Source organism: Larimichthys crocea, chromosome XIII, assembly GCF_000972845.2.
Source record: "Larimichthys crocea isolate SSNF chromosome XIII, L_crocea_2.0, whole genome shotgun sequence".
Classification (NCBI taxonomy): domain Eukaryota; kingdom Metazoa; phylum Chordata; class Actinopteri; family Sciaenidae; genus Larimichthys; species Larimichthys crocea.
Genome location: NC_040023.1, coordinates 14,567,812 through 14,592,812, shown reverse-complemented (window position 1 = coordinate 14,592,812; position 25,001 = coordinate 14,567,812). Strand labels below are relative to the sequence as shown.

General features: G+C 40.0%; 2 protein-coding genes across 6 annotated transcripts; one reads left to right on the top strand and one right to left on the bottom strand.

Moving 5' to 3' along the window:
- Positions 1–354: 354 nt before the first annotated feature.
- Positions 355–12,156, bottom strand: rap1gapl (RAP1 GTPase activating protein-like). The gene is made up of 27 exons (XM_019265341.2): positions 12,022–12,156; positions 11,184–11,267; positions 10,991–11,023; positions 10,791–10,881; positions 10,541–10,576; positions 10,418–10,465; positions 10,084–10,281; positions 9,899–9,996; positions 9,541–9,619; positions 9,150–9,203; positions 8,975–9,058; positions 8,771–8,871; positions 8,547–8,676; positions 8,258–8,419; positions 7,817–7,888; positions 6,404–6,490; positions 6,143–6,298; positions 5,967–6,050; positions 5,854–5,873; positions 5,684–5,772; positions 3,375–3,460; positions 3,197–3,278; positions 2,140–2,268; positions 1,203–1,348; positions 998–1,114; positions 805–898; positions 355–601 (listed from the first exon to the last, which is right to left on the bottom strand). The coding sequence occupies exons 1-27, from the start codon at positions 12,066–12,068 to the stop codon at positions 552–554; spliced, it is 2,457 nt and encodes an 818-aa protein (XP_019120886.2). The 5' UTR covers positions 12,069–12,156; the 3' UTR covers positions 355–551.
- A 1,569-nt stretch (positions 12,157–13,725) lies between these two features.
- Positions 13,726–24,162, top strand: casp2 (caspase 2, apoptosis-related cysteine peptidase). 5 transcript variants are annotated; one of them, XM_019265334.2, is made up of 13 exons: positions 13,726–13,874; positions 14,293–14,446; positions 16,270–16,440; positions 16,555–16,629; positions 16,835–17,002; positions 17,233–17,302; positions 17,745–17,839; positions 18,173–18,355; positions 18,667–18,795; positions 18,898–18,988; positions 19,940–20,140; positions 21,299–21,408; positions 22,349–24,162. In XM_019265334.2, exons 2-13 carry the CDS (start codon positions 14,297–14,299, stop codon positions 22,481–22,483), a joined length of 1,578 nt encoding a protein of 525 aa, XP_019120879.1. In that variant the 5' UTR covers positions 13,726–13,874; positions 14,293–14,296; the 3' UTR covers positions 22,484–24,162. The 5 variants fall into 5 exon arrangements, with proteins under 5 accessions (XP_019120879.1, XP_019120880.1, XP_019120881.1 ...); XM_019265335.2 differs by having other exon boundaries at positions 14,291–14,446; positions 19,940–20,128; XM_019265336.2 differs by lacking the exon at positions 16,835–17,002 and having other exon boundaries at positions 14,291–14,446.
- The last annotated feature ends 839 nt before the right edge of the window (positions 24,163–25,001 follow it).

Sequence of the window (25,001 nt, the reverse complement as noted above, 5' to 3'; positions counted from 1 at the left end):
CATAGCACAGCTGAGGATGATGGGAAGGTCATTAGCTCAGCACGTTTTCGGTCATTAAAATAAAGTATTGACCAAATGATGGCTGAATGATTACTGATTATTATAATTCATCCTGAGGAGGATGTGAGTGTCAGCACTAAGTGTCTTGACTATCCATCCAGTAATTATGGAGACATTTCACTCAAAATCTAGAGGGACAGCCAGAGGACTAGGGATCAAACTCATTATGATCCATCCTGTTGGGACCATGAATGATTTTGTAGACCTAACACGGCTAAATATCACAATGCAACAACCACACAAATGCATTCTTTTCATGTCTTTGTAGGTCAATAGAAAACATAACCAGCGTCATTTTCTGGGTGTTGTCAGTGTTCCTTTTAATAGGCACATAGTCAACTCTACAATTACATGTTGCATCATTTACAACACTATTTGTTCTTAAGGTCTATTAGAAATAGTTGGTTTCAGAAGGCACTGCACAGCGTCGAAAGATGCTAATTCAAAAAATCTGTAAGCACACCAACAGTGTTTGAAGGCAGATTTTTCTCTCACAGCTTGGCAGCTGATTTTCCAGGCTGAGGTCCCAGCCACTTCTCTCCTGAAACAGAGAACAAAATGAGACTGTGCGAGAATAGAAGAAGAGACAGTTTCAGCATGACTGAGATGGAAAAACTTTGGACAAACCAAAGAAAGAAAAGAAAAGCTGCAACACAGTTTGTTGTTAATGTTAAATGTCAAATGTCAGTTTTTGAGGGTTAGGGTTCAGTGTCTTCGTAATCTTTGCACAGTCCAATTTCTCACCAATGCAGTGGGCCATGAGCTCAAATCTGTCAGATCCAAAAAACATCTCCGGCTTTCCATTTACATGACACACCAGCAGGGGGAGGCCAAACGCCTGTGAAGAAGCAACAGGAGAGATTGTGTTCATTACATCGTAATGTCTTGTCTCTCTTGTCTTGTCTGAACTTACAAGGAGAACTGAAGGACAACTCACCCCATGATCAAGTGCCTCCTGTGTAACTCTTTTCAGCTTGTCTTTGATCTCCTTTGTGGTGGAGAGCTTCAGCGCTTCTTTAATCTCACTGTCAGACAATCCAGCTTTCATCGCTGCCTGCAAAAAAAAAAAAAAAAAAACACTGGCAAAACTAAATGGTGCCTGTTAATCGTCTCAAACATAACCATGCTGGATAAGCTGGTACCTCAGACAGTGATCCAGGTTCAGTGATGTCTTTGTCGTCACTCCAGATCCTTTTCCACAGCTCCCGACACACCTGCTCCACCTGCTTGTCTCCATCCTTCTCCCTCTCTTGTACTGCTGTTACGAATCGCATCGCAGACAATGAACCTGGAAGAAAAAAACAATTACAAAACAAGACCTGAAACTTGCTGCATTATTAGCTTTGGTCATTAAAGAAATAGTACCAACCACTGTTTCGTGTAAGGCTGAATTATCAACTGGGTAAAGTGAGCAACCACCCTCAGACTCAAAGCCCCAGGTTCACTGTGTAGCTATAATTTAGATAACTGTACTTATATGGGAATGTTCATCACGAAACACATCAAATAAAATGACAAGAGCCATTCCTTCTCACTGTTTTTTCCATTGAGTGTTGTCAACACAAGAGAAAGAAAGTCAAGATTAACAGCTGCGGTCTTTATCAATTGATCTGCCAATTTGTCAATTAAGTCATTCTTTCTTAATTAATCATTTTGTCTATAACCCAAAGAAGATATTCAGTTTACTATGTCGGACATCAACAACTCCTCACATTTGATACGTTAGAACAAGCGAGTACTTTGCATTTTGATTGGAAAATGATTATTATTATTTGATTATCAAAGTAGCTGTTGATTCATTTTCTGTTTCTGTAATTATTAATTAATTATCAGGAATCTGGTGAAAATCTGCTTTTATGACCAATATTTCAGCTGACATTGTGCTTATTTTGTGAATATTTCTAGATAAATGTGCGTTTAGTCAAATTACAGTAAACTAGGAGTCAGGAAAAATGCAACAATGCACAGAAGCGGTGAGGAGCCCCGGCAGCTCATGTTGGTCTCTGGGCCTCCAAAGCAGGCATGGTCTAATCAATACACACTACATGACTGATCCTGTCAGATCCTGTTGGTATATACCTTTATTGAACATGGCTTCAAAGGGATCAGATGGAGCCTGCAAAGGAACACCAAAATACCCTGCCAAGCGGTTCAGGTCCTTGGTCAAGTACAGGAATTTGTTTGGAACCAGACCAGGGGGCTTGTTGCCTGTCGTGAAAGATCAATATTTTAATAAATGTAATAAAACCAACAGTATCCACACAATATGAACATACAACATGCCCTGCAATAGTTTACAGGTGCCAAATATTTATTTACAGTGGTGGAAGAAGTACTCAGATATTTTATTAAAGTAAAAATAGTAATCCCACTTACATACTTACATAAAGTACAAAAGTACAGATGTAAATATACTTCAAGTACTCACAGGCAGCTCATTTCAGAGTAATACATAGTATTATATTAAAGGGTTATAAATACTGATGCATTCATGTGTGAATTACTTTAATGTTGCAGCGGGTTAATGTGGAGCTAATTTTATATACTGATAGTATGTGCATTCCCCCTCATGTAAAGTATTGTTAACCTCTGATAAGAGTATAACATCAACGGCAGCAAGACGAAGGAGATGGTTATAGACGCTTCAGATCACACCGGTAAACATCCAGGAACTGGATACCGAGATGGTGGAAGCATACAAACACCTGGGTGTACACCTCAATAATAAACTGGACTGCTCGGACAACCACACAGACGTCCTGTACAAAAAGTGCCAAAGTCGTCTCTGTGTATTGAGGAAACTGAAGTCCCTTGGAGTGTGCAGCACTCCTTTAAAATGTTTCTAAGACACTGTGATGGCATCTTCATTATTCTTTGTGACATGACTTTCTCTTATATATTTCTTATTTATGAGTACCATTATCCATCTTGTGTGTACAAGCAGCTGTGACAAATGAATTTTCCTGGTGTCTTATCTTCTCTTAGTTGTTGTTGTATATTATGTATTATTGATATGAATCTGCAGAGTAACTAAACAGTGGAGTGAAAATGACATCATTTGCCCTTGAAAAAGCACCATAAAATTGCACTTGCATGTTACAGTACTGGAGTAAATGTACTCGATTACTTTCTGTACCTGATCCATGCATGATTCCGCCCAGAAAAGCAGGTCTCAGCTTGAGCTCTATGTTCCACACCTGTCTGTAGCGACACATCACCTGTAAACACAAACCACCAGCATATAACAGCTTCATTATTTTTATTCTAAAGACTGTGGCTCTGTTACTGAAGCCGACTTTAAAAGAGAAACTAACCTCAAAGCCAAGCCAGGAGTACGGAGAAACCACATCGTAGAACAACTCGATCACTTTCTTGGATGTCATCTTGGATGTGAACTTATCTTAATGAATAATGTGTGAATAACCCAGAGAGCGTCTCCTTGTTCAGCAGTCAGTGTGTCAAAGTTCAACCGACCTGACGCAGGACTGCCCGGTGTGAGAGTCAGTCAAATCAATCAGTGCATCGTCAGACAGTGAAGTGAGTAAACGCAGATTTATCAGCTCGGATAACATTTGTTGGATTAGACGTTTGTTAGTGGATTGAACAGAACAAACACATCACTGCCCTCCTCTGCAAAAACTACAACTCTTCTGTGAAATGATTGTCGGCTGGCAGCTCGGCGTTCAGATGCGTCACTGCCATCTACTGCACTGGAGTTATTATAGCTGAGCAAAATATTTTCTTTTTGTACTTGTTCTTTTAACTTGAAGGTGAAATAGACATTTTAAGTGTATATATTTTAGCATAGAAAAAAATACAAGCAATTATTTCTGTGAAATGATACAACATGTATATCCCTATGATTGAACGGTGTATGTAGAGTGTATAACTTTTATTTTCATTGATTTTCTTTGTGTATCTAGTGTATCTTTAGTGATTAATTTCCTATCCATATTTTGTATTGTGAGCTCCTCTACTGCTCTACTAATTCTCCCATTGTGTGATTGATGTAAAGTCTTAAAGCTTATCTTAACTTAACTTCCTTAATTTCTTCTCTTAACTTCTGTAATTTGTTATTGTTATTGTTCCAATGATCTCATATAGTAGGCTATATTTTGTTAATACTTTTTTGCTATCCATCCATTTTACACCACTTATCCTTATCAGGGTTGTAGGGGGAGCTGGAGCCTATCCCAGCTGACATTGTGAGCGAGATGGGAGACATTGTGGACAAGTCGCCAGTTCATCATAAGCTGAATGATATAGACAAACTACCATTCACACTGACATTCACAGGGACCACCAATTAATCTATTAACTGCATGTATTTGGACTGTGGGAGGAAGCCGGAGTACCCGTAGAGAACCCACATAGACACAAACAGAACATGCAAACTCTGCACACAGTCAGCTGGGGGGTTTGAACCAGGAACCTTTTTGAGGTGACAGTGCTAAACACTGCACCACTTTGTTTGTTTTACTTCTGACAATTTTTGAATGAAGACTTTTACTCAAAGTATTTGTTACAGATGTAAAAGATCTGAACACTTCTCTTTTTTTTGCCAACACTGCTGGTCTCCTTCACTCCTCATAGACAATATGTTCATTATAGCAGCACATGTTGAACTGATTCTGGGTGACTCTAACTTTAGACTTTCTGAATTCTAAATTCATCCAGTACCACCGTTAATTTATATGGATGTCTTGAATCCCTTTTGACAAAAGACTTTTTAACATGTCACAGTGGGAAGTGTAAATGATAAATACAAATTTAGCTACCTCAGTTTTACATTCCTAATATTGTGCATGTTAGTTCATTGTCACACTTGCATGATTAAATGGGAATCTTGACTAGAACAAAGTCATTGTCAATGTTGTCACTTGTACGTTTCCTACGATGACAAGTTCAAATTTCTGCACTGCCATCTAAACATACTGCAGATGTGCAGCACCCAAAGGATGGCCATCTAAACATACTGCAGATGTGCAGCACCCAAAGGATGCAACACTCAGATAAACAACATGTTATTGTCAGTGAATATAAATATTGTTTTATAACTTCGTAATACTCTCCTTGCAGGAAACAGCTCTCTGCATGTCATCATATCCTTTGTCTTCCCCTTCTGCTTTTTTCATTCGATGTAACATGTTTGCTTCTTAAATTCCCCAAATCAACATTTTTTTCTAATAATTATATTTTATTGGTATCACTAACTCTGTCTTCAAAACAACCATCATTTTTCATTTTTTGCACATTGTGCCAATTAAATTAATTACATTTCCTCTTGTTCTCCTCCCTGTACTCTCTCTTTACAACCTTAACTGAAGTAAAACTATTGACAATATAAACACACATACAACTGTACATACAACTCCAAACATTTTAGCCTTTACAGACAGATTTATGTTTAACATTTCACTGAAATACAATGTAAGGGTTTTTATTAATATAGAATATCACTCCTATGACAGTAAAATAATTATGTTCTCAGAAATACTATTTACCTTTACACTCTATTTACATACAAGCCATCCAATAGGATAATACAGAAGTAGCCATCTAGGTCAGTAATGTCTCTCTCTAAAGTATATTCACGTCTAAAATCTTAAAAACATGTCCTCTTATGTCTCTTCTTGAGGACTTGCTTGATCTTTGAGTTCAGCTGGCCCCAAACTGTCAGAAGGAACAGGCAGAGGTCCTGAAGATTTGTCACTAAAAAGCAGAAAAAACTCAAATCAATCTATTGCAAACTCAAATCATGACCACATTTTGAGCTGCTTTCACAAGTCTTACCTCTCTCCATCTTTCTCTGTCTGTAACAGAAGTTGAAAAATAATATTAGGTCAAACCTTTCAATAAGTATTCATTTACATTCAGCACACAGTCACTCCCATTGTGAATTTTACCTTAGGTTTCTGTGATGCACTGCTACCGCTCTTTCTGGGCACCCCAAGAGTCTCAAAGGAGTGGCTCCGCACTCTGATGGCTCTCTAATGACAGACATTCAGAAGAAAAATAATCAAAGTGAAAGTATCATCAGTGAGTGTCTGAAACCTGAAGAACGAGAGAGGCTAACATTTACCTTAAAGTTTTCAATGAATCCTCCACTCCCCTCAGACACCCCCCGTACACCTTCAGAGGATGGGAGAGCAGAAAGCGATGGATCCCCCATCATGCACTGGGAACGAGTGGAGAGTTCAGCCTGCAAGCTCTCGAGCAGCGATGAACGAGTGCGGAGCTTCACGAGAGAGAGGAAACAGGAGAGCATGCATAGCAGAGAGAAATCAAACAAGAAATTCAGTAATAAAGAGGATAAATAAATAAAAATCAGTTTTTCCTCTACCTCTAGTCTGCTGAACTGTTGAGCCTTGTAGCAGGAAATCTCTGCATTGATGAGTTTGGTCAGAAGAAATTCTCTCAGCAGCAAACGCTGAAAAACAGAACAGAGAAAACCCAAAATGTAGGAAGCATCTCAATAACTGATTTGTCCTGCAGTGATTCTGTAAGCAATGTGTGGACTGAGTTTAAGGTATGTTGTGTAGATTTTTATTCATCAATGGTAAGGTCAGACAGTGCAGAGAAAGTGCACAGGAGACTAAGATGTCTTATGGTGAAAGGTTTATCAAAGCTCAAGGACAATGGAGAAGTTATCAGTACGCTTGTCATGACATGATGCCACCTCTGTTCTGAAGATGCTGTCCTCTCTGGCTCGTCTATATGCCCTCAGGATAGTACCATAACTACTTTATGTCTGTAAATAATCATACTCAATGCATCGACAGTATGAAATAATTTGGTCATTAGTCTACAGACAAGGAAATATGTTTATCCTCTAGTGGTCCGATATTGTTATCAGACTCTGTAGAGGCTTCTACATTACGTACCTATCTGTGAGACAGCCCTTTCCTTTGACCTTGGTTACCATAGCAATGCTGCTTTCCTAAACACAAACATACAGCTGCTCTGTATCTCAAGGAGAAGAAGTCAGTGTCCCCGTAACAATATAAGATTTAACAGTAACCCTACAGTGACCTCATGACATGTGCATGACTCTGTTTCACCCCCATATGTGGCATGCTAGAACAAAATTTTCCCTCTGGGTGGATGATGAAAGCAAGATTTGTTAAAAACACAAGGAGCATAGACAGACGGGTAGATAATGATGAAAAACTACATTCATTATACACTAGCACTGCGTCCCACCTCCATACTAGTACAGATTGAATAGTAGTAGAGTGAAGTGTGTTCACGCTACAGCAGCGACTAAATAAAGTATAAGCAGACAGCATACATATTTTATTAATACACGATTCTCCCACAGTTCAGTGCACAAAGGAAGTAGAGGAGCTGCTCGAGACTAGAATAAATAAATAATAAATTGTTGTTGGTGGTGAAACAGCTCCAAAATATAATAATAGAAAATAAAAATATTTATTAAATCTTTGTAAAAACTATGGTGAGTCAGCATGTATTATTTTACTGTGCTTTTCTGTAACATGTCTTCTACAGGAGAGTGGAGTGAAATAAAAACAGGTGTGCAGTCGTGTGTGGAGATCAGGTAAATACACAGATCATTTTAAAGACACACATTTTGATATTGTAAATGCTCGCTCACTGTCATGGCTTACTAGGACATTTAATGTTCATGTTATCATTTACACTTGTGCTTCTCCTGCTTTGACACATCAGAATATCTGCCATGAAAAGGGCCTTTTGGAGCAACAGCTGGACAGGGAATTTGGTGTTTTTTTCTTACGTCTGTGAAGATGGGAGGATCCGGGAGGACCGGACCAAAGGGAGGAACATCCTCTCTGGCTGTGACAGACACCTGTGGAGAGGAGAAAGATTATTATTATATTATCTGATCATAGATATATGATACATACATTAATGTATGCTTCTATTGTACTGTAATGACAAGCTTGTTTAGAAACACAGTCACTTTTTGTCCACCAGAGAGCACTGACAAGTTAATTTTTCGATCTGTGTAGAATGTGTTTCTGTGATAATCCTTATCTAAAATGTTTGTTCAGTTATTATTATTATTTATGTTAAATAAACTTATATCAGGAGAGATTTTATTTCAATTTCAAATAGTAATATTGGTATCAGCCTAAATGTAAATAAGTTAACTCTAAAAAACAAGAAGCTGGTCGCTCCACTTTTATTGATAGGGGTGATAGGGGCAGTTACTCACCTGGTACGCAGGTTCACCTGTCTGCTCCTCCTTCTGAATCCTTCGCACCACCAGGAAACAGTGCAGGAAGTGAGATTTGATAACATCAGATAGAAAAGGAGTTTGGCCCTCCTGGTAGACCAAAGCTACAATGTCATTACCAATGTGTCTTTTTCTTTGCAACTGTTAGGGAGAAAGAAAGAAAAAAAAAGGAAAGCTTGTTTTTCCAACTAGTGCTGAAAATATCCTCAGAAACACCATCCTGTGAATCATCAGTGCAGAACAGACAGAGTGTGATACAGAAACTGACCTGCTGTGGGTCACCCTCCGTGAAAGGCAGTTTCGTTGCGACATGGAACATGATTTCTCTTCCTTGAAAGGAAGTGAAGACTGCTTCACTTCCTGTTTGACCATGACACACATCAAGTCCTCCCCTGAAACTAAGAAAAAGGAGTGAGACGATGAAATCATGTGATTTTACACATTGGATGTGTCATTTTTCCATCTAAACAACATCAACATAGTGTACTTTACCCAGTAAACCCTTGCAGTTGAATTGTCTCGCCCAAAATAGAAAGGAACTCTGTAAACTCTTCGCTTTCCTCATTGTTACTAAGTATGTCCTCCTCAGTGAACTGGAGAGAGACGGATGTTGTCTTGAGAAAGGGATGGTTATGATACGGTGCCATATTTCAGTCACTTTTGTAAATGCAGGACATTTCCTGCTCAATTTATTACCTGCCTGTCCTTTTGGCACAAAATACCAAACTTGAAATTAGGAGACACTCTGTGTTCATCAAATGCAGTTATGAGTTCTGGAGCCTGAGGGATGAGAGAGAGATTAGAAAGGGTTTGTCTGAAATAGGTGGTTGTTATTCTTAGGTTTTAGTAATTAGTAATTTTGGAGAATTACCTTGAGGTAGCTGACCACTTCAAACTTTGAGACAGTCACTCTGTCACAGAGCATCTAGAGAGAATGTGAGTGATTTTATAGACATCTTTGAGGTACTTTACTTCTGTTTTATGTCGCTTTATACTTCTATTCAACTATATTTCAGAGGGATCCACATTCATTTTTATAAAATAAGAGCAGTAGCACAGTTCAATAAAATACTTTATAAATGTATCAAAAAATAATCCAGTAACATGATATATAAAATAAAAACAACCCAAATTGCACAGTGAGAACATTTACTTGTGAAACATAAAGTTTATTTTCCTGAAAATACGACTTGCAACAACTCAAACTTCGACTTAAGTGGTGGATATGAATACATCTTCCATCATAATAAGCAGTTTGATACCTTTGCTAATTCAACAGCAGATGGGATGTTTGGAAAAAGTGAGACAGAGAAAACTCCGTGCAGAGAGCACTCCTTCATCCTGTGAGACATGAAACACAGTTTCTGTATAATGTCATGCAGTATTTCTGGGAAGTTACAGTTACAACATATAGCTACATGCAGTAGGTGTGCTTAAGCAGAGAAACTTGCCTCCTTCAGAAGATAAATGAGGTGGTGTCAAACACTGCACACACATTATTCTGGACAGTGACGCTCAAACATCCAAGTAAGTGTAAACAACACCGTTTTTGGGTGGAGGGACACTAAGAGAAGCATGATGCACCTGGAAATGGTGATTAAAATAGCTAAAGATCACAACCTTAGTATCACCCGCAGCTTGTTCTCCTCATCCTCCAAACACACTGAGAGAACCAGAGGCCCCAAAGATGGATCCACTGCTGTAAAAGAGTGATGGTACTAAAGGGGAGAAGAAGATAATAAAACATAAACACCAGTCCAAGAAAGATCATACATTTCTTGAGACTTGACATAAAGTCTACCTACTCGTGAGCGGAAGAACTCATGGTAGATTTTGGCCTCTGCGTCTCTCTCCATGATGTCGTAGCTCTCTGGATCGAGGCCATGGTAGGAAGAGGTGGGACTCACATCTACAAGCCTGTCCAGAGGGGGGTCTATCCAGTAGCCTCCCAACTTTGAAGGGAGGATGAGCAGCAGGTCTCCACCTATCGTTAAAAGCTGAGACTAAAATAGACACAAAGGAGCACCTGATGATGATGAGGGCCTGTCGTTTCTGTTGTTTGGGGAAACACACACACACACACATACACACACACACACACACACTTGCGGGATTAAACTTGTGCAGATTGAGACTAACCTTCAGTGGAAGAGGGAATTCACACCGCTGCTCATCGATCCTGCTGCCCTGATGGACAAGAGTGCTGATAAGAAACTGCTCAGACACCACACAATACACAGGATACATTTTTCAGGAACTCACTTGCAGCTTTTCAATGATTTCAAACAGCTCTGTATCCTGATATCAACAACAGGCAGCAGACGTCAGGCAGAAGTGCAGACAGAGAGAAAGGGAAGGAGAAACACGGGGAGGAGGAGGAGGAACATGACAAATACTTCAGTTGCGAATGGAAACATGACTTCTCAGAAACGGAGCATATGGAAATACACTTAGTATATATTCAATTAAAATAGGAAGGGAAGCTGCACGCTGAACATGATAATGATATCACCCTCTGATTGCTGCTGGCAGAGAGGAAAGGCTTGCTCTCAGTGGTAGGAGAGTCCAGGATGTCCAATATGTTGTCCTCTGCAGATTCAGGTCTGCAGCAACAGGTTCATTCACACAAGAAGACATCATCACCTCTCATTCACTTCATACAACAAAGCTTGAACGTTAGCTGCTGTAATAAAATGGAAAATAAAACCTCACCTCGTCTCATCCCCACATGTGAATCTGTCCACACTGTAAACAAGGAAGTGAGAACTACTCGGAGAAGAAAACGAATCATCTTGCATAGACAGGAGTAATATCTAAAGTCATTTATTCAATGTATGTAGCTACTCAGTTGACTTGTTGTGGAAAGTGTCAGTCTTAATATGAGACAAACAGTGTCTTTACTCACCCTCCATATGCCCCAAAAGTGAAACTTCTCTTTCTGGAGAAGGACATGTCATTCCTCTTTTCTCTCTCCATGGCTTTGGTGTCACTGTGAATGTTTGTACATGCCAGTTTGTTGCCGAGTCAATCAGGGCTGGCTAAGGTTGAATTAATTCACTCTATCATCCTGTCACTCCTCCTCTTCTCTGCCCCCTGCCTCTCACTCATTTAAGCTTCCCTTTCCTCCCTCTGTCCTGCTGTCAACCAGACAGGCAGCATTAACCTGCTCATGGTCACAGGTGCAGCACCTGCCACAAACTGCAAAACGGATATGGTCAGGCAGCTTCATGCCCATCGATCCCCGAATGAGCTCTCGTGTGGTTTCTCACACCGAGTGAACTTAAATATAGGCTTGTAAATAAATAAAGAAATGGGTGAGACATTTTCTTTGGGACCTGTTACCCTTTGAGTCAGTGAGGATCATCAATTATTGACAGCACACACAGTGAGCGTGAGGAGAGAGACAGCAGGGGAGGGTGAAGTAGGCCTTAGCACAGAGAGGGAGAGCAAGAGAAAGGGAGGCAAGAAGGAAAGAGATTGAAAGAAAGAGAAAGAGATGGTTGTTGAAAGAGGTATGCAGGGCTTCATTAAAAACCCTAATTAGGTACAAGTACAGGAAAATGTATTTAAAGTATCAAAATAAAAGACCTTGTTCCCTAATGAATGTTATTTCATTATATTACATTATTACCATAGACACATCAATGTGTAAGTAGTATCTCACTGCTGTAGTTTGTCATGTTTGTTTAAGTAATAATACCCAAGGAAAATTCGTATTATACTCTAGTATAGTTACTACTTACCTTCCTTCCATGTTTTCTGTCTTTAAGTTGGTTGAGAGTACGTCCATTGTGTCTTTGTTTGCTGCAGTACAAAGACAGAAACATAAAATGACACACTGTACACTGTGACTGTATTACTGGTCATGATGAGTAATGCGTTTAAAGAGATGAATATAACTCCGAATTAGGAAGTTGCTTTCCTCAACAGATGCAACAGTTGGTATGTTGTAAGCTCTTAAAACTAAACAGAATTATCATAAGACGTTACGTCACTTTCAATGTGAAAATGTTGTCTGTCTTTCACATCATATGTCTTTTTGTGTTGTTGTTATTGTTCTGAATTGCCCCTTTTATACTTTTACTTTCTTTTACTCTTTTACCTCATCTAACAGCAGCAGACCCTCTCTCTCCTCCAGTTCAGTTTCCGTTTCATAATTTAGTTTGTATAAAGATGGAGGGTACTTATTTATGTATTCATTTATTTCAAATTCAATTTCAAAAGATTTCACACATAATGAAACATTTAGTTTCTTAAAAATCATATGCATTTTGTCAGAAAAAAAGCATTACAGATAGATTTTTTTAAGATAATGAATATCAGAATCCATGCGGTTATATTATATTCTCCCTAAGTTATATTATTATTTATTATTGTAAAACAACAACAACAATAATAATGTATCAGCAACATTTTAATAGTTGAGGTGGCTGATTTTAACTACTTTCTATTATTTTGGGCAGTAAATCTGTAACAATATATCTGTCAAATACTAGAATTAAAATGACAATATTTATCTGAATTAGAAGTAGGATATAAAATAGCATGAAACATGGAGTACAAGTGCCTACTTTTTTTGTGTTTTTTTAAAGTGTCATGTTACATTCTAATATAATAATTAAATATTTGTACATTTTTGAGCTATGATCATGGCTATTATAATGATTATCAGAATCAGAATCACTTTTATTAGCCAGGTGTGTGTACACACAGGTTAAAAACAAGCAAACAAAAAACCAACAACAAGGAGCTTGACAGATAAACATGAACATAAACAAAACAACTATGTTCAGATAAAAAGAACTGGTGAAAATAAATAACTAATAATTTACAGGTGATGTTCCTGGCATCTGTGTATGGTTTTTAAGTGTTCATCTGAGACTTTGCACCAAATCAACACTGCCAATTTGCTGTATATAATTTTGTACAATATATTTTATTTACTATTGCTACTATATTTTATTATGTATAGTTTGTTCTTTGTATTTTTATTCTTATGTTGTCTATCGTCACTGTGTGTAATGCTGCTGCTGCACTGTAATTTCCCAGCTTGGGATAAATAAAGTCTATCTATCTATCTATCTATCTATCTATCTATCTATCTATCTATCTATCTATCTATCTAGCGATGAGAGTCTCTGGGGAACAAACTGTGCTGTGTTTATGTTAAATCCCATTTCTTTAGTCCATCCTCTTCGAGTCAAAAGCTCCTCTATTAGTGAAATGTTTGTGTCTATCTCCAAAGCGCTCCTTATCAATTGGCTACTTATTTACAGAAAACAGATTCAAATTCAAAATGCCCTTGGATCCACTGTATTTACAGTAGTTTCACTTTGGGTGGCACCCGTGTGTAAGAAACACGGTTATTGGACATGTGACACGCCACTCAAAGTTTACATCGCTCTCATTGGCTAGAATCCCAAACAACGACTCGTGTGGCCCCGCCCCCTCCCGCTGCGGCACACAGACCCCGCGGAAGTTGGTTTTGCTCCGTGTGGACGGGATGTTGTTAATTTGTGTGCACTAGTGCGAAACACGTCGACGTTTTTCTTGTAGTTTTTTACAAGCGGCTTGCAGTTGCAGAAACAGAGAAACGGTAAGAAGTGGACTTGTGAGCAGTTTTATTTCACCCACTTTAAAGAGCTGGGGGGGGACTACCCGAAGTGAGCTAGCTGGCTAGTTAGCATTGATAATTAGCCATCAACGTTTAACCGTGAAGGTGATTTAACACCACAGCGCTGTGACATGTTTTAATATGTTAATATGACGCTGTATGTTCAGTTTCTGTCGTCGCTAATGCATCAGCTGGCCGCTCGCTTGTGCACACCTGCATCGCTCACCTAGCACTGATGGTGCTTTTAGTTTGAAAGGCTTTTAAAAAGTGTGTTGTTAACACACACAAGTGTCTTTAACTCAGTTTGTGTGTAACTATTCAGCAACAGTGACACACACACAGTTGTTGACATGTGTGATGGAGGTTCATGTGTCTTGTCACCTGTCCTGCACACCCAGAGCACGATGCTGGAGTGCGGCATGCTGGAGCGGGACAGTCGGGCTCTGAGGAAGCGGTCTGCCGTCCTCTGCAAGCAGCTGGTGGTGGATGAGCTGCTCATTCAGTTACTGCAGGCAGAGGACATCCTGACAGAGAGCATGGCAGAGAGCATCATGGTATGTGGGCACTCATGTATGGATTGTTTGGATTATTGCTACCATATCTCCATTACAGTTTATAGTTAGTTAATGATTTGCTGCTGCTGTGCATCTGTCTCTCCATCTCTATCACAGGTCCCACTGCTACTGTAATCATTTTATCATACATTGTGATTGTACAATATGTTTGTGTTGATTTGTCCTGTACATGTGACATTGCACCTCTGTCCGTCCTGGGAGAGGGATCCCTCCTCTGTGGCTCTTCCTGAGGTTTCTTCCACATTTTTTTCCTGTTAAAATTTTTTGTGGCACGTTTTTCCTCACTCGAACCGAGGGTCTAAGGACAGAGGGTGTCACTCCCTGTACAGATTGTAAAGCCCTCCAAGGCAAATGTACTTTGTGACTTTGGGCTATACAAATAATATCTGATTTGATTTGATTTGATGTTTTTTCATTTAGGGTCCTCTCTTCAAAGCACTCCTTATTAATCAGCTACGTATTTATAGAAAACAGATTCAAATTCAAAATGCCATTGACTCCATTGTATTTACAGTAGTTTCACTTTAAATGGCCCACGTGTTAAAGACACCAGGTTATTGGAAACGTGACACACCACTTTAAATGTATCTACCTCATGTCTTAATGTGTGTATGTTGTGTTTTATAATACTTGTAACTGCGGCTGCAAAAGCAAGATTTCCCTTCATGGGATCAATAAAGTAATCTAGTTTCAAGTTTGTGTTGGACAAGAGGAACCGATCAGCTCAGCATTAAAAGTGTGTAACAGATAAAAATAACCAAAAGAAGTAAAATACAATAGTTTATTTTAAAAAAAAGCAAAATATACAAGAAATATGAGAAACATATAAATATGCATATAATACATAGTAAGTATAATAAACATAATACAAAATGTACTGAAATAGAATATGGAAAATATGTTTCAATCTTCTGTACACTGTACAATATTGTGACAACTATATTCAAGTATTACTGTATAAATAAATAAGAACATACTATATAAACAGGATATATAACACTTTTGGATTGTAAGAATAAAATGACAAATGTTTTACAAGTATTGCAAGTTCAATCTATCTATCTGAGCAGTATGTCAACAATCATATAATCAGGTGTTCAGCTGTAACATATATCAGCTGTTTACACCTTTATATGTTTGATACACCTGCAAATACACCTGTAAATAGGTTGTTGCTTGGTTACCAGCAACTTAAAAGGTAAAAGATACAGTCAAGTTTATGCCCATGTGTGAAACCCATAAGAGGTCTCATGATAAATTAGTGGGTCTAAATATGTTTACAGGGAACTTGTTTTTCTTTTTCATATTGTTTTTCTGAGATACAAGATACCTTCACTTCTTCAGACATTTAAACGTGTTGTTGAGGAAACAACTCTTTGTCTGAACTGCTTACTATTCATGTCCACACTCTTTTAATGAGGGGGTCATAAATTGAAGTTACTTCATTTTACGTGGTCAGTATCCAAGTAGGTTGTAAAGTAAGAGGTACATTTTTGGACGAAGTTAGTCTCACACAGGCAAAGTTACAAAATGAGACAAAGACAACGTAGCATTCGGTATTATCTAAAATCATGAGTTTTTCTCTGGTTAAAATTACTGATTACCACCTAAGATACCCCTTCAAGTATTTAGTTGAATCCATGCTGTTTTATTCGTTAGACAGATCTTGGTGTGACACTCAACTATGGAAAGTCAACATTTGACAATTGTTGGAAATGGAAATGTCATGATGTTAGTGTGAAAATATTAAATGAATTTGTTGCATTTAGTTTAGTTTTCTGATCTGATCTCTTCTACTTTAGGCTGAGCCGACATCTCATAAACGAAGCTGGCGCTTACTACTACTTTTACCAAAGAGAGGACCCAGAGCCTTTAGCAGCTTCTGCTCAGCTCTGCGAGAAACTGAGCAGCAGCATCTGTGTGACCTGCTCACACAATCACCAGAAAAAGATGGCAAAGAGACATACATAGAGGTGAGTGTGCACTTTATGAATCGTCACCACACACACACACCATACAAAGCTGCAGTAGACAGAGCAGATTATTAGCAGACTGAGTGCAGTTGTTGGACTGTTTCTTGCTCACAGAGTATTCGGCCTGAGGAACAGCCAGGGGGAGAGGTAGGGCGGCTAGTCATGCAGTCAACAGAGAAAAAGAGAGAGGTGAGCAACCAGAATTACCGCAGTCATTGTCACTGTTGATGTTCTCACCAGACTTCAGCAGAACAAACGCTGACAATCGAAGAACTTTGTATCACTGAACATGTCTTTTAGTGAGGTTTAATAACTGTCGGCTTAATTATACATGCTCACAGTCAGAAAAAAAATCTCTGATAACATTGTGCTCAAGTTACATGGTCTTCTGCAGACATCCTCAGTAGAAAGAGAAGAAAAGAATGAGGTGAGCAGCACCTCATCATGCCCAGTCCGAGCCTCAGAGTCGTCAGTCAGATGGTTGGTCCCAGTCAGGGAGGAAGACAGGAACACAGAGAGACGAGAGAGAATGAAGAAAAGAGGAAGAGATCAGCAGACAGATGTGAGAATCACAAACCACATTCATCTGATATCAGACAAGCAGATGGCCTGCTAAGTTAGTCACACAGCAGGCAGGAGATTCCTCAATAGTTATGATTATAGTTGTCAGACTCTCACAACAAACAGCTGCTGCCCCAGTAAAGAACAAAACTCCTCATTATCTGTCTTTTGTTTGTGCTAAACAGCTGATGTTTTTGTCATTAATCATTTTTACATGACTTTGAATTTCAGAGGTTTGAGGGCTCTTCTCTTCCACATCCCACTCAAGAGGGAATTGCTGCCAAGAGAGCAAGGACACATGGTGAGTAGCTTTGCAATGTGGCCGGCATTCAGGATAAAATGGGTTTCTCTCGTTGTCAATATTTTTCTGTTTCCATGGAGACAAGGGGTGGTGTCTGAAGGATTGTTTATCTGTTGTCCAATTTAAACAGACAGGTAATTGAATACACTTTAACACACAAGTTTTGTCCCTCAACAGCTCGAGATAGATGAGTCTGTGGGAATTGTTTCTTACGTAATCTTATCACTGAGAAGTGTAGGAGTGTGGTTGCTCTAGTATTTGGCTACTGTCTGTACCTACAGGCACCCCGCCCCAAGAGTGACTCATTCACAGCGTTGTAGTACAAAGTTTGTTGTCACACAATGGCTGGAGGGAGCAAACAGTGCTGTGAAAACCTTGAATCAGCTGTTCAATTCGTAACAAGCTGAGCTTAACATTTTGATTTGTTTGTATGTGTGTGTAGCAGAGTCTATGGAGTTTAGCCTGGATGCAGATAGTCCCATCAACACTCCGGTGCTCCCGTGCACTCCTGACTTTTACCTCTCTCGCTGCAAGCAGGTAAAATACTTCTCTTCACCAGGTCAGCTCAGCATTTTTGCAGTGACTTACTCTGTTATGTCTTACCTGTGGGCTTTTGAGAAATACCTGTTGTCACACCCCTACCTGGATATGAGACAATATAGAGCACTATATGCACAGAGGGGAATCCCCATTTCATTATTTTATTTGTAAAAGTAATAATAGTATACTGTAATGTATACAAGCAAAGTGTTAAAGCCCTTATAAAAACATATTTTTCATGGAGTTATTCTGGACTCAATGATCCATTCTTGCTCTTCTTACGTCCTCACCGCGCTTTTTTATTTCTCCCCCTCACTTCCACCACTTCAGTCTTACAGGATGAATTCATCCCCTCGTGGTTTTGCTTTGGTGATCAGTAATGTGACCTTCGATCCTTGTGCTGCGCCTGACCTTGACCCTAGAAAGGGAGGTGAGGTGGATGACGAAGTCCTCAGAAAGGTCTTTACAGAACTGGACTACCTGGTTACAGTCCACAGAGACCTCACTGCTCAGGTAACAAACACAAAGCTAGAAAAAGGGAAGCTGTAAAAAGGAGAGGAGTAACGTCTTGACCTGGAATTTGAGAAAGCCTTTTATCCAGTGCCTGTAGAAAAGGTGCTCTCATGTAAGATTTGTTTGGTGGCTTTGTTTAGCTCAGTTCCCATTGTCAGCGCTGTTCAGTGTGGCACAAAGAGCAAACAGATTTAAATTTTAGTCAGTGAGTAACCACATGGTTGCCTTCCCAACTTGTACAGTATTAAAAGACAACGTGGAAATAATCTGTGCTAACACAGTTTTTTCCTGATTCCTTATCCTTTGCGCAGGGCATGAGGACGTGCATTGAAAACTTTTGTCGACAACAAACCCACCGGACAGTGGACAGCTGTGTGGTGTGTCTGCTCTCTCACGGAGTGGAAGGTGCTATATATGGCACTGACGGCCAGCTCCTGCAGGTGTGTTTGGTTGATAGTCTTCTGTGTTGATGTAAGTAATGTCTTTCAAAGGTAAAGATGCAACCCACTTATCAGACATTTAACATGTAACCTGTGTCACAGTTGGACTGGGTGTTTGAGGCCTTTGACAACGCGCACTGTCCCCTGCTGCAGAACAAGCCGAAGATGTTCTTCATCCAGGCCTGCAGAGGAGGTAAAGATCTGTCTTATTCTGTACACACTTCTATCAGCATTCATTTTATTGACGTTGCAGTGACCTTGTAGTGACGTCAGTTTACGTAAAGTCTCATTGGAGCTCACCCCTGATGTGAGGAGTTTAGGTATCCAAGAGATCCTACAGTGCACTCACTGCTCCATCACATGTAAAGCAGCCAGTTGCTGGCCTCTGCTGTGGAAGTGTGTGGGAGACACTGGGACAGACAAATAAGGGATCATTACACAATAATGTTTTTACATAATTTCATTTATGTAATATTTACAAGGTGTGTTTAGACTGCGTATGTTAAATCAGATGGATCCTTGCAACATAATAAAACCTTTTACTGACAGAGTAGGACAAAACACTGCCAGCCTGTTCCTCCACATGTCCAGATGTTGTCTGCTGTCACCTTCCTGGCCACTGTGACAGAACACGTGTCATATTTCATTGTTCTGCTGTTGTAAACATATTATAATAGCGCTACAATAATTGTCCATAAACATGCAATTAATCTGTGACTTCACCAGACTCCCAGCTAATTAGTCTGTCTCCGTGATGGAGGTTATGGTCCGACTACAGCGCTGATGATGCCTTTGACAAATCCTCAGACCCCTCAGGAGCAATCGTAATTACTGTCACACACACCCTCCCTGCACCACAGAGCCCACCACAGGTGTGCTGATGAAAGGCCATTACATGCGGTTGGCTGCTGCCTCTGCTCGTCGCTTCAGTCAAAACAAATAATTTTGAAGTCAAGACAAGATGTTGCCATGGCTGCCCCCTTAAATTGAGTCTAAGACAAGTCCTAGTTCAAGCAGTTTGCCCATTTTCAGACTGCAGTCTTTCTGTTGACTATAGTCAGAGAAAAGGCATCCCATGACTTGAACTGATGTTTAGAAGACTGTTAGATGTTTAAAGTTAATTTGAAACTGCCCTGTCTTCCAGAGGAGATGGACTGTGGCGTGGAGCAGATAGACGGACCAACGAGGACCTGCTCACCAAGCTGTGAACAGCGGGATGCTGGAAGGGAAGGACAGGGGGATGCAGACTCCAGACAGAGAGGGGACATGGGTAGACCGAGGATTAAACTGCCCCAGCGGTCTGACATGATCTGTGGCTACGCATCTCTCAAAGGTCAGAGAATTTGTAAGTTTGTCTCTTTTGTTATTCTGGGGTGGACTTATGAAGGAAATGTGTTATTTACTGTGTTAAAGATAAAAAAAAGGCAGTGTGTGGGGAAATTAATGCTGCAGCAGAGATGTGCAGTAAAGCGTGAAAACTAGAGGTTGTCGAGAAGTAGCAGCATTTCAACCAGCGAAAATAAATCAGTGTTTGGACCATCTGTGTTCGTCCACTGCTGATTTTGTTCAGCAAACTGTAGAGTAATGTGCCTTTGTTTTCAGTAATCAGTAATTCATGTAGAGTGCACAAGAGCTAACTGCAACAAAATCAATATGGATTGTGTTAGTGGTTTTTAAGAGGAGCTCCACTGATTTTACAAATTGTCTTTGGAAGTACTACTGCGTATGTGAACAAAGTTTTATGAACTTTTTGCAGCTCCAGAGAAACATGCATGAAGTCTGATAAATTGATGTCGCTTGTGTCATCTCTGTTTGAAGCTCATAGCATCTCATGTGTCTTTGAGCCGCTACGAGAATAAGAAATCTCCTGCTGAGCTGTTTGGGGTTGAGATGCATGATGGGTAATGTAGGCACCAAGTTTTTTTAATAATGATGGAAAAACATGAAGGCTGTCCATCATTTTGACAAACACAGTGGTAGATTGGCCACAGTAGCCCACCTGTAGCAGACCCCTCTGTCTAGATGTTGGCCAGTATGCATGTTAATTAGCTCTTGTCTGGTAGTCTTGTCTGTGATCTGACATGCATGACCTCGTTTTCTAGCTGGCCCAATAATTGTGATGTGGTTGATAAAACAAGGTGTAAAAAATAAAAAAGAGCGATTGATGCAGTGGAGGATGAAGGACAAGCAAGTAATACTGATAACGTTTATCTGGCAGCGCCAGCTTATGTTGCAGGGCAGCAAGTGGCAGGAAGGAGGTAGAAATCATTCATTTGCTTCGCGTATTGTTGACATGAAAAACAAGTCTAGCTGTGTTGAGTATAAATGTTAAAATCGTGTCTGTCAACCGCTGCCTTTGTCACTCTTTTAGATGTTAGCATTATTTTATAACTTATTGTTTCTGTTTTCAGTCATGTAGATACCAGACACCACCTTAGCTCTGTCTCTCTGCGTCTCATCTCGCTGTATTAAGCCTTTATTGTTTGATCTCTTCCTCCTCAAGGCACAGCAGCCATGCGGAACACCAAGAGAGGATCCTGGTTTATCCAAGAACTCAACACAGCGCTCCGAATCCATTCCAGAGACACACACCTTGCAGACATCATGGTGCAGGTGAACATGAAGCATCATATACTTTCATAAAAGGTTGCCATGATGCCAAACTTCAATACTATAGTAGTAATAATAAATGATACTCTTTAATTCTTTTTAATTAATAACCTTCACACGGTGCTGAACACATGTTGCAGACCAGTTTTAGAGTTTCCCACAGACTGACGCAGTGTAACTGGGGTTTCTTTTATATTTTATCTGAATACATTACCCCACTTCTAATAGGTTATTTATTATGTCACCATTTTAATTCTACTTAATTCTCCACCTTATTGAAGTGTTTACTCTCAAGCTACTTTAATCTGCTCACCATGCTGTCCTTCTGTTTTCCACACACACCTCTTACTGCACACACACAGGTTTGTCCTGCCTCTTCTCTCTCGCTGTATCATGCAGGAACAGCAGTATTTCATGAAGCTTTAAAGAACAACACTCAAGCATTTTTGATCTTTTCATCCACGATTTTGTTTTCACAGCAGTAGGTGAGCCGTGTGAAGAAAGCTTGTTAATGATGTAGCCGATCAAAACCAACATGGTACCAAATAACAACAGCACATGCCAGATGTTTTTATTGTTGCTTTACCTGGTCCGTGCTTTTAAAATAATCGCTGTGTTCGTGTCTTCAACGTAATGCTAGATAACGTCTCTCTTTGTCTCTGCAGCAGAGCTGTGTGATTGTCAGTTGACCACACAGGAGAAGAGCGAAGTGGAGATGTGCTAAATGTGCACTAATTTATCGATCACAGATGCCGTTGTTCTGATTGTAGATCTGTTTTTTTTTTTTTTATAACTTTGGTTCTTTAGATACTATCGAATGTTTTAATTAACGGAGATGGTATCATTTTAAAAACACATGGTATCAATACTTTGACAACCCTACTGCATTCACAGTTTTCCTAAAGACGTTATTGTAATCTTCCTGTCTTTTTTTTTTCTCTAGGTCAACGGCCGAATCAAGGAGCGGGAGGGTTACGCTCCCGGCACCGCTCACCATCGCTGTAAAGAGATGTCGGAGTTCACCAGCTCATTGTGCAAAGACCTCTACCTTTTCCCCAAGTACCAGCCACAGTATTGATATGCAAATACGCACATAACACAGATTAACACACACACACAGACCATTCCGTGCATTGAAGCCTCTCAATAAAGCACACACCACTGTTCATTCCACAGTAATTACTGCCAAACACTCAGACACTCACACATTCCCCAGTTACAACTCCACATCACTCATTCTGTGTAAATACTGCCTCCTGACACCGCACACGTGCATACGCTCACGCAAGTCCTGGAAATGAAAAAGGAGAAAGCTTATGTTAATCTACATGTACTCGGAAATGGGCGACGTATTAGCGCGCTTACTTATGTATCTGTGTGTGTGTGTGTGTGTGCCGATGCCAGTTAGAAGGTTTAGATGATAATCCTTTTTTTAAGTCAAATTCAAAATAGTTTTCTTACTGCACAGCTACTTCGAGGTTTCACTCTCTCTTTTTAAAATGTATTTTGTACACAGATCTATTTTTGTGGCTTTATTTTGTATGAAATTGTTTTTATAAGTATTTTTAAGCCCATTCTCTTTTTTTCTATTTGTATATAACGTTTGCCATGAGTTGTGTGACCATTTCTTGTTTGTAGTATAGTAACAGGCAGGGGGCAGTACAGCAGAGACAAATGCATTTCATTGTTTTTGTTTCATCAATATTATTCAGATTTCCTGCAGTTTAAAATGATCTTTACTGTCATGATTGCAGACAGCTTTTATTTTAGTTACAATCAGCTTCAGTGATGATTAACGGTAGTCTTTGCAGCAGGTTTTGACCTGCTCTCGTCAGTTTTCTCTCACATAGTTAAACACCAACAGGGCAGCTTAAAAAAAAACTCTTTTTTTTTTTCTCGCTTTACTTTGTGGATGTTCAATCAGGAAAAATCAGCTTTTTAAACTATTATAGTGAAAGTACTCACTGTAAATATCACTTCATCTCAGCTGTGTTACTGTATATCTGTCCCCGTCAGGGTGGTGGGCTGCCAGGGAATGTGGTGCTACTTATGGGGTCATACACCTAAAGTATGAACTCCGACCTTTACGTTAACTCTGACTGCTTATAGTGTTTCTCCCTGTGTGGGAGCTGCACGTCCACTTAGACCCCCTACAGTTTTTTTTGTCATATTTTACTGTATCTGATGCAGTAAACATTTCTCATGTCTTCCATAAACAGTATGCAGTTTTCTACAGCAGCCTGTGCCATGTGATGATGATCCTTTAAGATGACTTTATGACCATGGAGCTTTTACAGTATATTGTATCGCGTTGGCAAACCCCCCACACACACGCAGAGAAATCAATTCCTCAAGGCTGTGTGAGCATTGATGTTTCCCAGAAAGGCTCTGAGCAGGCAAAGTGTGTTTAGTTACAACAGTGTTGTAGTGAAGATAACAGAATACATGGTTGAAACAGTATTGATTAAGCATCTGTAAACAAAGATGCTTTTAAGCTGTATGTGAGATGTTCGTGAGTTCACCATGGTGGCTCGCTCCTCTTGGATTTTGGAAATGTGATTTTAAAAAAGGACAAATAAAGTGGTTTAAAGGGTAAAAACTCTGCTACAGGGTGATAAGTTTTAAAGGTTGATAAGTTAAAGGCTGCCAAGTTCTGCTGAGGTGCTGTGTGGGGGGCTGGGAGAGATTTTATTTCTGTCAACACCAATGACTGCCAAATCTTCTATACAATAAACAGGCCATGGTTTTTAAACAGCACAAGCCTTTGTTGTTTTATTCCAGCTGCATGTGCATGAGTCTATCTGCATATTCCTGCAACTGTGTTTCTTTTTCTTTTTTTTGCATGTGTGTGTGTGTACATGTTTGGTTTAAGCTCTGTGAGCGTGGAGCCTCTGCATGAATGTACACCATGCCTTGCTCCTGTGCATGCTCCACTTTATTTGATCCTCCCTGTTGCTGTGTTTGTGTGTGTTGTTCCCCTCGTACAGCCTGTCCTCTCCATTCTCAGGTATAGTATAACTGGCTCCGCACTATTCTGCTGTGCTCAGGTCTCCATGCTGTGACTGGGACGTATGTCGTATCTTTCACACAGCCTGCCGCCCAGTGAAAATGTTCTTAGTGTATCAGATAGAGGCCCAGCCAGCTGTCCACAGTCATTCTCCCTTGACACACACACACACACACACATCGGCGTTCAGAGTTAACACATTTCTCACTGGCCTTCGGTGTAGCTATGAGATTAGGCTGTTATGTGCTGGCGTGTGGACCACAAAGCAGGGTGGCGTTAAGGGGGGATCTGTGTGTATCTTTGTGGTTGTCATAATGGCCGCCTGTCTCATCAGCCTGAGAGGAGGAACCAGAGGACGGGTTACAGACGTTTAAATTAACGTGTCTGAGCGGGATGTTGTCTCTCTGGGCTTGTGGTGGTCCTGTGAGCTTTTCAGCGATTGATGTGCAGCACGTAAATGCTTAACTCCCTTATTAGCTCCTCTAGATATCTGAACCTAAACCTTTTACCGCGGGAGGGGTGGCTTCGATAGCATGTGAGCGTTATGGTGATTGCCCTGCATCATTGGCTGATTAAGTGTGAGCTGTCA